Source organism: Dermacentor variabilis, chromosome 1 (genome assembly GCF_050947875.1).
Source record: "Dermacentor variabilis isolate Ectoservices chromosome 1, ASM5094787v1, whole genome shotgun sequence".
NCBI lineage: Eukaryota > Metazoa > Arthropoda > Arachnida > Ixodida > Ixodidae > Dermacentor > Dermacentor variabilis.
In genome coordinates, this window is record NC_134568.1 from 223,965,652 (window position 1) to 223,980,858 (window position 15,207).

Consider the following 15,207-nt stretch of genomic DNA (forward strand, 5'->3'; position numbering starts at 1 on the left):
ATAAAGCATAACCATAAGCTAAACCGTAAGCATAATCATAGGCTAAATCATAAAGCACAACCATAAGCTAAACCATAACAATCACCGAACCTTTTCGCTTCGAGATATCCAGGCTTAACCTTAGCTAAGCACCAGCCAATTTTTTTAGATACGATTTAATCCAAACAACAATAGTACTATTAATTCCAATATTCTTTAGTTTCCTTATAAGTTCTATGTGTGGAACCCGATCGAATGCTTTCGACATATCAAGACAAATTTTATCTACCTGATTTTTATCGTTGATTGCTTTTGCTAACTCGTGGACTGTTTCTACGAGTTGGGTGATCGTTGACAATTTGCGTCTAAAGCCACGTTGATTAGGATTAAGCAGATTTTGGCCCTCAAGGTAATCAAATAATATTGCCGATATTATATGTTCTAGTATTTTGCAGCATGTGGACGTGATTGAAATTGGCCTGTAGTTTTTAACACAATGTTTGTTGCCGGTTTTGTGGACAGGTATAACTTTCGCTCTTAACCAGTCGGAGGGAAATTTTCGCTTATCCAGGCATAAGCTGAAAATAATGTTTAAATATTTAGACGCCCATTCTGCATAACGCTTTAAAAACTAATTTGGGACGTTGTCAGGACCAACAGACTTTTTTTGTATGTCAATATCTTGCAAAAGCGATAATATTCCTTGCTCGGATATAGTGATAACTGGCATGCCTTCCTGTTCGTGGATACTTTCTGCGCAGAGGTCTGCGCTTTGAACTTCAGAAGGCACGAATACAGAGTGAAAGAACTCGGTTATGATGTGGCCTCCGAAATCCATGTACGGAATGCTGTCTTTCGTCGGAGCGATGTGACGCCGGAAACATTGTGGTGAACATTTCATAAAAGAAGGTAAGGTCTCAGAAAAATATTTTTCTTTTGCTGAAATTAATTTGCGCTTAAGCAGAGATGATATTTGTGAAATGCTATCTTGTTTCATTACGTTGTTTCTTTTCATGCGTTTTAATTTGCGTTTTGACTGAATTATTTCCCGATTAACCCATGGGTTACGCTTTCTGACTTTTTTCCGTTGAGGCACAAATTTTTCCACACCAATAATTGATTATTCTTTCAAATACCGTCCTCAAGATATCAACTTCATCCGATCCATCGAAATAGTTGCTTTTCTAAGCAGTCTAAAATGCTGACGTCGTGAGCCTTGTTGAAATCTGTAAAGAAAATTTTTTTCCTTTTCTTATTTTTACATGGTAGACTATTTTTTACGCAAAGTATAACAAGCTTGTAGTCTGAAAGTCCTTCAGTATTCACCTCATATTCATGTATTTTTTTCATTTAGGAACACCAAGTCTAGCAATGTTTCTCTCGTGGGTCCACTTCTAGTTATCTCATTCACAACTTGTGTTAAGTTTTGACTAAATGCGATGTCCAACAGGGTGTCACAGTTTGTAACGTCGTGAGAACCACTTTCGAGACTGTCCCATTGTATACCCGGAAGATTAAATCCCGCAACTATCAAACGCGCGCTGGCAGGTACATTGCAGCACAGATAGTCTTGGATTGATTTAAAAAATGTTAGAGGGGCATTTGGGGGTCTATATACTGCTCCAAGTACGCAGCAAATGCCGTTGAATTTAAGCTTGCACCAAACACTTTCGGTGTAAGGACACTCAATCGTGCGACGTCAATTCCTTCTTTAAAGATGATAGCCACACCGCCGCCCCGCGTGTCACGATCTTAGCGAATAACTCCATAACCAGGGAGGAATATGTCGGAATCAGCAATTTCGGCGCGCAACCAAGTCTCCGTGACAACGACAACATGTGGATTCTGCTGCATAAGAAGTTGCTCAAGCTCAACTGTTTTATTTGCTAGGCTTCGCGCATTTACATTGATTAGGATAAAATTATCTGTGTCCGCTTTGTAACGTCAAGCAGGCTCGTCTTCACTTGCATGCTGCCGGTCAAGTTTCATGCTGCACCCTCTCTCATTGTCCCATGCAAACGCGTCGTTATCAATAAAAGCCCTATCGTGCACGAGCCGTACCTTTACCCCTTTCCATTTTTGTGCTCGCCCACAGGTTCCTGCGTTTTTGCGACGTTGCTTGTGAGTAATCATTCGATACAGAAATTTTCGTTCCCTTCAGCTTCTTGCAATTCTTTTGTACTGCCATCTTTTCGTTATAGTCAAGTTATAGTAAAAAAATTTTATTATCACTGCTCGTGTTCTGTTCCCGTTTTTCTTGCCGAGTCTGTGGATTCTTGCCACAGAGCTAACCTTCTCATCGAGTCGCCTTTCGAAAACACCACACAAAACTTTCTGTTTAAGTTGATCGGAAGTCTCGCTCGCGTTTTCCGCGATTCCAAATACGACTAAATTGTTTCGGTGTTGTCGGTCCTCCAAGTCAATATTTTTTTGTTGCTGCTGCTGAATCGTTAATTTCATCTCCTGCGCCATTTTTTGAAGTTCTGTTCTACTTTCCTGCACGTTCATTAAGGTATTACGCAGCTCCTTGATTTCTAGCTTGACAGTACCTAGTTCAACCTGAAACGTGGATTGGTTTGCCTTAATTTGGCTCACACATTTTACGGAATCTTTCTGGCCTTTCAATAGTTCTTTAAGCATTTCCTCGATGTGACCCGGCCCGGGGTTACACTCCACGTCGCCGGACAGCATTAACAGCATTTGAACGCATATCAGCATTTTCAACACAAGCCGTTGGGCGCGGCAGAACAATAATGAATCGATTGTCACTTCGGAAGCACTTTCCGTGCTTATTAGCCTGTAAAAACAAGGTGTGCATTTCAGGCTTCATTCCTTTTGTCCTACCGTGCCCACGAATGAGTTCGTTGCCGACTGGGCTTATAAGGGCTGCGCGCTCCGTTGTCACTGCTGCGGTTCCTCGTCCATGCGCATGCGTTGAGCCACCCCAGGCAGCGGCGGGCCACGCAGGTATACAGGCGTAGCTGGTGGACTTCGATGCTTGAGACAAGGAAGCATGGGCCCGGAGCCAGCGCCAGGGCAGACGCACCGCAAAGGAAAATCTGTAAAAACAGGGTGTGCATTTCAGGCTTCATTCCTTTTGTCCTGCCGTGCCCACTCGTGCCCACTATAGAACACTCGTTAGATAAGACGACTACCACGCATGCAGACAGAAGGGGTGCAGCTTTACTCGAGCCAGCGCAATCGGAGGAGATCAATTTTACCTTTGCGAAATGCTTTTATTACGGATTGAGCTCCGACTGCGGTGAGTTGCCTTGACTGCTGCCTTGACAGAGTTCGCAGTGGTTATGTCATCGAGGACAAGCTTGTCCAGTGAATTTTCCGTTAACTGTGTTTCCCGAAGGAAGAAAAAAAGAAGCGAAAATGAAGAATGAAAATGGGAAGCTTCTAGCAAGAAGAAGCAGACAAATTGAAATCAAGATAAGTTCCTGTCCGACTCTTGTCCGATTCCCATGAGTGGATATGTGCAATAGATTTTAAGGTCATCATCATCATAATGTTCCTGCAACCGCAAGCGAAGAAATGTTAAGCAGTCCAGGTTTATGGCGGCTAGCACGAGAAGGATAGTGTCCCCCCCCCAAAAAAAAAAAATCAGGTTCAATTGTTTTACATCAGCTAGGAGTGGAAACTATGCTGAAGGCGTCGAGAAGATTGCCACCGAAAGCAGAAGAAAACTCGTTCCCATGCGACACAAGAACGTGCACTCGGACATGAAAAGAAAGCGGGAATTAAGCGGACACTATAGGACACACGTAAAGCCAAGAGAAACCAACAAGCCAAAGAAGTAAGCAATACCAAACAAGAAGTTTCAGTGCTATGACATCGGTCCAAGAATGAATGGGGCACCGGCAGACAGCAGCGCTCAAACGGATCGCGGTAATGTCATCAGAAAGGTCATCGTACGAAAGCGCCACAAGCAGTGGAAGTACCGCTGAAAGAGGAAGTCCTCTTACGCAAGTCTGGATATTCTCCGCATATACTAATTGGACTGACTGGGATGCTCACAGAGCACGACTGTTTATAGTGCGCCATATAAAGTGTCAACGACTACACAGTATGTGCCACGCTTCACGGTCCTTGAGCAGAAGGTGATGATTGGCTATATTGGCTATTGTTGTGCAGCTTCTGGGCTTCCTTTCAAGCGATGGCCCGGATCATGGAACGCTTACTACGGTCCAAATCCCTTGTTGCTGCTCGACATCGACACGCCTGGTTATCAACTGCGCCGCCACTGAATCTTCACGTGCGTTGGAGAGCGGAGCGCCCGGCCTTTCTGACGTCATTCCTTGTCCGAACCTCGAGCAACGCTGTCCAACGTCAGCGACATCGTCATGTGCTATAACGGACAGTATAAAAGCACGCACCCCTTGCTACCACGCCAGTGGGCACGGAAGCACAAGCAGAATGGAGGAGTCGCAGTGCATCTTTTTTGTTGTGCAGGTTGGTGATACCTTTCTCGTACCTTGTAAATTTTACAAGACAGACGGCATGTTTGCGGTTGTGCTTCCGTGCCCAGAAGCATTGTTGAAACCCTTCTGTTCTTTACTGCTTTTGCTTTTGCGGCGACATTGAAGAAAATCCGGGGCCTGATAAGGCCATTGCGGAACTAATTCAGATAGTCAAGAGACAAATGAGCGCTGTATTCGAATCGAATCTAACCAATCCAGTATGTTACAGGCAATAGCGGATCTTAAGATTTCCCACGAGACGGTTTCAGCCGCTGTAACTGACATCACCGTGTGGTTGCAAACTGTAGAAAATAGGGTTAACGATCTTCCAAAGCTGCAGCAAGAACTATCTAACACATGTCAATCGCTAAATAGCGTGGAACAAGAGGCGGCTGAGCTACGAGCCCGCCTTGACGAAGCCGAAGATAGGTCTCGACGGGACAACTTGCTGTTTTACGGCATATCGGACAATTCCGACGAGAACGCCCGCCAGTCTGAAGAAAAAGTTATCGCTATGGCCTGTGACAGGCTGGGCATTCACTTATCATCTGAAGACATGCGCACAGATGGGCAGATATGTAGCAGGCAAAGATCGGCCACTCATTGCTAAATTTTCTAGCTTCAAATCAAAAGAACTCTTATTATATAAGCGGTCTGCCTTGCGGTGTAGTGGCTTCAGCATTACTGAAGATTTCTCCGCACCAACTCGCCACGCTCGTAAAAAGAACTGGAGGCATTCGGCCTTGGTATAAAAACGGCTTTCAAACTGCGGTACAAAAGGCTATATGCAAACAAAAACTTGGAGGACCGCTTAAGCTTTGCCTTCAAGTGTGGAACGCGATAGCGTTATCGCACCCTGTTCGCTCGGCATGCTCTTGAGTCACACAAAGACCAAACGTGCGCCTGAGCAAGCGGAACGCACCAAAGAACTCGGTGTCTCGGAGGGAGAAACGATCTACGCGAGCCAAACGTCGTGATCGGCACAGACAGCCGGGCCGCGACGCGCCATGAAGGCGAACGCGATCATGGGGCTGACGCCTCGATGGGATCGTCCTCTATCTCGCTTGGGAGCACCACGCAGACGCATGGCTCCTCGCCAGCAGCACGGCACACATCGCAGCGGACGCTTTCCCACCAGACGCGCTACGGCGCAGCGATCACGTCAGAGGCGTCCCACATCGGACGCTGCACCTAGGAATCGCGCTGTGAGCGGAAAGAGAAGCCGCGTCGCCTAAACACGAGGGTTCGAGTGACGCACGTTGGAAGTTGGAAGGGGAGAGCGAGAAAATTTATTAAACGCAAGGGTATTGGGGCATCCTCGCACCGGTCCCCGCACGGCCCCAATGCGCTCAAACGAGACGAGGGGGAGAAGCGGGCGAGTGGCGCGCCACCTGTCGGGGCAGCGCCGTACATTGCGAGGAGGGGGTCTTCTGTGTTTGCCGCAAGATGGCTCTGCGTGTGCGCGAAGCGCAGAAGAAATGTAGCGGAAACGTACTTCGCTACGCGTTTAACTGCGACTTCTGTAATTTACATGCTCATAATTACCGATATACACCGCAGTATAACTTTCTACGGCACGTTTCTAAGGCAACACCGCATTCACTAGAGGCGCTTTTGTCGCGCTTTGAACCATCGAACTCATGGCTGAGTCAATAAAGAAAAAAAAACTCATGGCTGAGTGGTAGCGTCTCCGTCTCACACTCCGGAGACCCTGCTTCGATTCCTACCCGGCCCATCTTGCAAGTTGTTTTTATTTATGAATTGCCTTCCGCCATTTTTCGCTCACGGCCAACGACGCCGGCGACACCGGCTTTTCTGCGGCACGAGCTCCTTAACGCTGTCGCGTTAAAAAGTGCTATATGTATGATGCTTCCAAGAATTCCGTCTGCGAAGCACCTTCCTTACAATCCGACACCACTTCGCCAAGTGCCGATGCCCTTTCCCCGAGGCGACCCGCTCAGGCTGTACTCACTCTGCCGCTAGCTAGGACAGTGCGAGGGGTGGTGGCACATCGCCAGTGCTTTCCGTACTTTCTGGCAATATTCGCCGTCTTATCCCGAAAAGTGAGTCGAAGCGCCTTAATTAATGATACAGATGCTGATATAATCTCGCTGATTGCAACTTGGCTATGTAACAAAACTTCAACCCGTGAACTTTTTTCAGTGCGAGAAAAGATTCATTGTATATCGTTGTGACTGCACTGAGAGAATGGGTGGCGATGTCCTCATTGTTGTGAATGAATGCTTTGAATGCGCTCTTTTGAACATTCCATGCAATTTTTAGAAATACTGCGGTGTTGTATAACGAGTTCTTTTAGAAAGATGGTTTTTGGAATTTATTACCGCCCGCTTAACTCCAACAGCTCTTTTTGCGATGATATTCATGATTGCCTAAGCCAAATTTCAGCCCGATTTCCCGGTATACCAGTTTTAATTCTAGTGATTTTAATTTTCCACCATTCCAAAATGGTCTGATTTATGTCCGTGCGCAGAACCTGCTTGCGCCGAAACTAGGGGCTTCCTAACCACATGCTTGGATTTCAACTTATCGCAACTAGTCCATCTTCCTACACGTGTTACTTCTACGACATCATCCTTACTAGATTTGATACTAACGTCATCACCTGAAATTGTATCAACAATATTTCACTTGCCCGAACTCAGTGATCACGACGTGATACATTTTGCTATCTATGTACCCGACTGCTAAAAGGAGCAAGCGCTTTAAACTTACCAGAGATTATAATAAAGCTAACTTTGACGCTATCAACACCGGTCTTCCTTTCTGGACAGCTTTTATATATCTTACAACGACGCATCTGTCGAAGAATTGTGGACACCATTTAAAGGTAAAGCAATGCATCTAATAAACAAATACATTCCCTTAAAAAAGGTTTATCAATCATCTAACGCGCCGTGGTACACTAAAGACCTTAACCGACTATCTAGCAAAAAAATTACCGACGATTACGTTACTTCCTAATGCGAAATTTGAGCGCAGCAAATAAGCTGTTTCACCTTTTCGATAGATTGAGGCAAAGAAATCGAGCAACACATGTATGCGCTATCACAGAATTTTTTTTTATTTTTCACACGTATTCCTTTAACAAAGACTCCACTAACAGTTCTTGACAGTCATGAAGGAAGCTTTGTGGTCGGAGAAATAGACTGATATATGTTCGACTTGGTACACCAATGCTTGATTCTCAAAGACGAGATCATTACAAGTGCCTCGCGAGGTTGTCACAGCCGTGGGACGCGTTACGAGCGAGAGGAACGGGATGTTCTCCCGCATAAGTGTTAGGAAATTGCTGTTTGTCTTTATGTCAAGCCGCCACCGATCTGGCTCTCTGATTGCCACCGCACAGGGCGAACGGCAGCGGCAATTTCGGCTCGGGCGGTGCACATATACAGATCCGCCGCCACCGATCTGGCTCTCTGATTGCCACCGCACAGGGGTTGCATTGGAGGAGGAGCGAAGAAAGGAATTAAGTTCGAGCCGGCGCTTTGACAACCGGAGACTCGCAGGAAGAGGGGGGAGGGGGGCGGCGTGTACACTCAGCGGCAAACGATGGGGGCAGAAGCGCGCGCAGCAAGCGGACAACACGATAAAGGGAGGAGGGAAGAGATAGCAGCGACTGACTGATGCCGCTGACGCCGATAGTGAGTCAACCCCAGCTGCGGAGTTGGTTTCAGGGACAACGCCGCCGATGCCGACACAAACAATATGATACCCTCGCTTCCGCAGCGCTAAGAACCAGGTCTAGCCGTGGGAAGGTGGTCACGTATTCGTCGACGTGCCGGGGCCTACGTGAAATAACCGGCGCGTCGGCAACTGAAGAGCACCCTATCCGCCACACAAGAACAGGGGGGGGGACCCTTTCCTCCTCTTTCTGCATGGCGGCGACGGTGTTCTATGTAGTCACGTTATCTTGACTCTCTAGCGGCGTCAGCGGCATCCAGCGGTATCAGTCGGTCGCTGCTAGCGCTGGGGGGATGAAAGGGGGGCGGAGCTGGTTACGAGGCCGACGACAACGCCGACGACGACGCGAAACCCAGGAACGGACGCCAAAGAGCTGCGCTTTAAAAAGGCAGACTTTTCTGTGCTGCAAAACAATCGTCAACTACTGACAAGTGGTCCGCTTATGCCGTCGCAGCAGAAGTCTACTCCAATGCTTTAAAAGAAACTCAATTTAATTTCTGTTATACTACGCTTCCATCGTTACTCAGAATGAATCCGAAACGCTTTTGGAACGTCGTGAAAAGCCGCAATAGTCCAGCTCTTACTAATGAATTATTAATTATCTCTTACTAATGAATTAGGTGAGATAATCCCAAGCCGTCATTACGCGTCTACACTTAACATCGCTTTCACCCATTCATTTTGTCCCCACTCACTCCGGCAGCTCTCCACCATTCATAGCATCTAGCTTCTTTCCAGAGGAACCGATTTTACTCGACCCATCTGGTATCCGCTCTATTATTAACAATCTAAAAAGATCCTCTTCGTGCGGTATTGCTAGCATTACATCCACATTCTTGCAGGGTACTACCGAATATAGTTCCATTATATTAAACCTGATTTTTACACAATCACTGAACAACAGCTACTTACCCAGAGACTGCCTTTTTAAGCTGAAAAGGCTGAACTTCATAAGTCCGGCGACACCCATAACCCATACAACTACAGACCTATTTCCTTGACATCGGTACCATGCAAAATATTTGAACACATAATTTTCTCCCATCTTGTCAACTTTTCTGAATCAAACAGGTTTTTTCATATCAGTCAACAAGGGTTCCGTAAGTCCTTCTCATGCGAAACGCAGTTAACATTTTGTAGCGATCTCCATTCTTTTCTAGACGCTGGCTTTATAGTAGACTGTATATTTTTAGATTTTGCAAAAGCCTTTGACAGGGTTAACCACCACTTACTCCTACTAAAACTCGGCCATCTAAACATTGATCCCCTGGTCTTCAACTGGATTCGAGAGTTTCTTTCTAACCGTGCCCAATATGTGAGCATTAATGATAATGATTCTCCTGAAGTTCCGGTTGGTTCAGGGTTACCTCAAAGCTCTGTTTTAGCACCCTTACTTTCTTTAATTTATATCAATGGTCTTCCTAGCCAAATCGCGAGTTCCATTTGTCTATTTGCTAACGCCTGTGTTATATACCGCAAGATTGAAAGCACTAACGATACTTTGACACTCCAGCATGATCTCAATAACACTACTGCATGGTGCACGCTTTGGCTAATGGAACTAAACACTTCTAAATGCAAAACAATGAGGATTTCCCGTCATCAGTCAGCTTGCCCCGCCTACGTACTTAATAATATTCCCCTTGACCCAGTACTTGTTTACAAATATCTCGGTGTGCATATTACTAGCAATCTTTCATGGAAAAGACACATTGAGTACATCACGTCGAAAGCTAACCGCATACTTGGCTATCTCAGACATAACTTTTCTTTAGCTCCACCGAAACTAAAACAACAACTCTACGTCACTTATGTCAGACCTAACCTCGAATACGCATGCTCGATATGGGACCCTGGGCATGCTACTCTAATAAATATCCTTGAAAGTGTACAAAATAGATCGGTCCGGTTCATTCTTAACAATTATCATCGTACTGCCAGCGTTACTAACATGAAACTTGCTCTTGGCATTCCCCTTCTCTCTTCCCGAAGAAAATTATCTCGTCTCACCCTCTTTCACAAAATCTACTATCATAACAACCAGCTCAAGTCCCGCTACATTACACCAGCACCTTATATCTCCGCACGTGTCGATCATCACTTCAAAGTTCATATACGTGCGCAGCGCACAGTCACCTACTCATACTCATTCTTGCCGAGAACATGTCTCGAGTGGAACCGCCTGCCTGCGTCACTAGTCGCTATCACAGATACTGGCCGTTTTCGCAGAGCACTAACAAACGAATTATAAACCTACTTCAAAACTGCGTCACTACCGCGTTGTCACCTGTTGCTATCGTTTCTTTCATTGCTTTTATTCCGTGTTTTCGTTTTTCTATTCTTGTTACTTGATATTTAATTGTTTCTTCTTGCTGTGTTACTATTGTGCTCATTTACCTGTAGTTGCTGTACTTTCTTTGCAATATAACTATGTTCTTCACTTAACCTTGTATTTATTCTATATGTACTGATATACTAAAGCCCCTCCCCTTTATAATGCTTCTTGTAAGCCCTGAGAGTAATAATAAATAAATAAATAAATAAATAAATAAATAAATAAATAAATAAATAAATAAATAAATAAATAAATACGTATCACGGTCTAATTGCTGATGAATAAGACAAGTTCACCGAGTTCAGCTAATTCTGCAAGAATGATCTGAAACTGCAGTGCAAGCGACGAGGAGACAGTTGACACGTCAGAATGGAAAATTCAAATTAACGGCTATAGTCGCGAGAAAACGCTGTAAGAGTTGTCAGACGATCCCGCCGCTGCCACCAGTTGAAGGGGTTGAAGGTCGTAAGGAGTAACTTATTGGGAACGTAGACGTACAGGGTTTATTTACAGTATTCACATTTTAAACAAGAGATACATTTGACAGTCTAGTGTGGCTCCCAAATGGAGCACGCATTTCCTAGAACTCCAGCACAAGCACTCCTGTGCAGAGTTCTACACAGACGCTTCGAAGTCTAATGCCGGGGTGTCCTATGCCGCCGTCGGCCCATCCTTCTTAGAATCCGATGTACTACGTCCCTGGACAAGTATATTTACGGCCGAGGCCTACGCATTACTGTCTGCTGTGAAGCATATAAGAAAATCAAAACTTCAAAAGTCAGCGATATATATATACAGACTCCCTAGGTGTAGTGAAGGCCCTGATGTCACTCTATACACACAAAAATCCAGTACTTAGTGAACTATATTCCGTCTTGTGTAAAGCGTACATATCTAACCAGCATATCATTATATGCTGGGGTGCCTGGCCATAGGAGCATCGAGGGTAACGTTCTGGCGGACGAGATGGCCACGTCAATCGCATCGCAAGCTGTTAACCCTACCGCTGAGGTGCCTGTCACAGATCTGAGGCCTTTCTTGCGAAGGAGGCTGCGAGACCACTGACAACGCATGTGGGATGCGGAAACGGATAATAAGCTCCACCTGATAAAACCACAGTTAGGATTCTGGTCCTCTACTACAAAATCGCGCCGGACAGATGTCCTTTTCTGTCGTCTCAGAATAGGACACACATTTGGCACCCATAATTTTCTACTCACCGGAAGTGAGCCTCCATTGTGTGGTAGATGCGGGGAGAGGCTGACCGTGCTCCACGTCCTTCTGGATTGTCGGGAAGCCGAATCTGAGAGAATGAGACATTTTTCCTTAGCATACAGGCAGCACATTCCTCTTCATCCTGTAATGTTTCTCGGTCCAGAACCGCTTTTTAATACAGACACAGTCCTAGGTTTCCTCAGAGATGTGGTCTTACATGTTATTAGTCCCATGCATTCGTAGCGCTTCCTCTCTTTAGAGGATGCCGCTGGGATAGTTGTACTGTGTAGCACATGCCTCCAGGCCCTTGTGTTTCAAGGGCTCTAAGGAGGCAGTAGTGCTCTAGCATATCTTATATCCTGATATATTTTTACACATCGCATTATTTTTCTTAAGTTCATCTTAATGTTCATAGCACACGTCATACGTCATCGCCATAATCTTATTATACAGATTTTACGCACTTTAGCGCGACTATTTTTAAGGCCCCTTTACAGCCACGTCACACCAATTTCATAGAACTCATAATTACACTGCAAACTCATCACCAAGGACATGGCGCTCTTTGGCCATACCTGGCCCTTGCGCGATTAAACATCAATCATCAATCAATCAATCAACAGGACACGCGCTAATGGAACTAAGAGCTCTTCTGAGTGCAAATTACGCACTTACTGAAAACCTACACGCTTAACCTTAGAAAATTCAAGAACACTTATTAAAAAAAAGGTTAGCTAATACACACGCGCGTTACCATAGGCCTCTCAACGATAACCTTGACCTTCAGGTTACTCACACACACACACAAAAAAAGAAAGCCTATCTACTCATTAATGAACACCTGGCGAGACTAAATGCTTAAACAAAACAACTCTTTCAAATGAGCTTCTCAAACAAACACATAAAGAAAGCTCATACCTTACATAGTTAAAGAAATTTTAGTCTCAAATCGCGAAAATTTTCCAATGCTCAAAAATAAAACAAAACCATACGCTTTACTTCTACGGAAGCTCTCTTGGCCTCCCGTTCCAAACGTTTTTCGACTGACTTATACTTTTGAGCCGAACTCGAGGTGGTCGCGGTTCAAAAGCTATTCTGGCTACCCAGGAACAACGAAAGGGCTGACACAGTATCAGCTCCTTCAACACGTTACAGTTTCTGGGCAATTTGCGTCCTGGCATCACACTTTCATCACGATCTCGATTGACCGCGTCACGATTCCCTACCACCTCGTCTCGTCTTGCCACCTGGCGCTCCTTCGCACTACATGCTGCACTCCGATAAGGAAGGCGGAACGACGAGGAACGTAACTCCCTCGTGCCCTTTGTCCGCGTCCGTGCACAACATGCTTTTCGGTCTCTTTTTAACCGGTGGCTCGAACGCGTTTGATGCGCCAACATCGTCAACAACGACCGCACCTTTCCTTTCCTCACGCCCTGGCTTTTTGCGTCTTTCGCCGTCTTTGGCTGCGCTACATTATTCGCCGCATTCCGATCTTTACGGCGCTTCTTTCTGCGGCGCTTTCTCTTGGAATTCCCTTTCATCCCGTCCTCTGGCGCCTCGTGCTGGCCGGTACAAATTTCGTCGGCCCGAATCGGTCTCTTACCCGCACAGTCTGACTGATTTTCATTGAAGTCAACACTCTCTCTCTGCCTCGACTGGCGGACAGCTCAACCGACTCTGGAACAATGCAGCAGGCTTTACTCGAGCTATGCAACTCGAACTGTTGCGAATGGCCCTCTACTGCATCGCCCAGCTCACGCTGTGCCTCGGCACACAGCCCGTCGGTCTTGATCGCTGTCTCACGCGCACAGTCTGAATGATTCCTAACTAAATCATCCCTCTCTTGGATACCTAGACTGGCGGAGAGCTGCACCTATCCCTGAATCATGCAGTGGTCTTCCCTTGAGCTATGGAGCTCGCAATCCTGCGAACTGCCCTCAATTGCATCGCTCAGCTGGCACTTCTCTTCGGCACGCGGATCTGACTCGACATGGGTGCTCGCTTCTGTCGGGTCAGCAGTACTCTGTACCTCGCTAACGTTACAAACGACGCACACGCACGGTAACTGTGCCAATTCATTCATGGCTGGCCTAGCTGTCTCTACAGTGCTCTGTTGGCACAGCACCTCGTCGCTCTCACTCTGGCCTTTAACGGACTCTGTGGGCACTAAGGCATCGTTAGCTCCTAGCACTTGGAGTTCACCTATGAACGTGCTGCTAATCTCGCAGGTGCTACTACTTCTCTCGGCTTTCGACCAAAATCTGCTATCTACCTCCTGTTTTCGCTGCGTCCAGCCTTCAGATTTCTCAAGCCGCTGTTGACTTCCTGCGTTTAACTGCTACAAATCTTGTATCGGTTTGCTCACTGCTGCCATTTCCCTTTCAAGCTTTTGCCGTTTTTGCTCACGCTCTTGGCGTTCTTGCCTAATTGATTCCCGTTCCTGTCTTTTCCTTAGAATTCGTTTGCGCATTTGTTCTATGAATTTTAAATCATTGCCACTTTGCAGAATGGTCTTACGAATCTATGATTCCGTCAAGTCCTCGTTTACGTCTACCTCGACCTCTTCACACAACCACAACAGGTCAGCTCTCGTCAAACACAATAGGACCATGGTCGCTACTTTAAGCTTTGGCTCTGCTGTCAGACAATACTTGCTGCGATACCCACGCAAATCAAAATACAAGTAAAAGATCCCAGCGAATCAAATCTACAAACACAGAGAAATTGAAGCCTGGTAAATCTTACAGCCAAAACCAAACGCTTACCCACTGAAGCAGCACCATATCACCAGTCCTTCTCCGCCGTATCCAGTCAGTTGCAAGAGGTGGTCAATCTCAAGTCGCCTCCAACTTGATCAGGATACCGGTCGGTCACCATGTGCCAAAGTCCGTGAGCTGCCGTTGCTGTCTCCCGAGTCGTAGGCCGATCTAGGAGCCGTAGGCCGATTCCACCGCTGTCAACCTGTTGTAGGGGTTGTCGGACGATCCCACCGCTGTTACCAGTTGTAAGATTTGTTGGACGATCCCACCGCTGGCATACAGTTGTAGGAGTTGTCGGACGATCTCGCCGCTGCCACCATTTGTAAGGGTTGAAGGTCGTAGAGAGGAATTTGGGAGGAACTAGGTGAACAGGGTTTATTTACAGTATTTACGTTTTAAGAGATACATTTGACAGTCTAGCGTGGTTCCCAAATGGAGCACGCAAAACGAAGCATACAGCATACGAGCACGAAGCTCCAAACACACTGACGAGCACGCAGCTCACGAGCACGACGACGAGCACATCTCGCAGCCGACAACAGCCGCTTATAAGCACTTCGTGTTCCCTAGATACCTAGGTGAGGCAAAACGTTCGACGTCATCGCAGCCGGTCCCCTTTTGAGGTAAGGGAGGAGGGGGTTTACACACACGTACGCACAGCTTTCATTGCCGATTCGCAGCGTCAAACGTCAACGCAGTCGACCCGCCGCTTGCCCATTATCTTGAGTCTTGAAAGGCGCGTTGGTTC

At 46.3% G+C, this 15,207-nt stretch overlaps 1 protein-coding gene across 11 annotated transcripts in view; it reads left to right on the top strand.

The window, feature by feature from the left end:
• vimar (visceral mesodermal armadillo-repeats) overlaps positions 1–15,207 on the top strand; it is a 386,590-nt gene that overhangs the window by 103,401 nt on the left and 267,982 nt on the right. For 6 of the 11 annotated variants that reach the window (XR_012822810.1, XR_012822809.1, XR_012822811.1 and 3 more), the window contains exon 15: positions 741–888. The exons of the other annotated variants lie outside the window; for them this stretch is intronic. Coding sequence is in view for 3 of the 6 variants with exons in the window: in XM_075669733.1 (XP_075525848.1) it covers positions 741–871 (131 nt within the window). In the remaining 3 variants the exon portion in view is untranslated. The remainder of the gene's footprint in view (positions 1–740; positions 889–15,207) is intronic. 11 annotated transcript variants of the gene reach the window in all.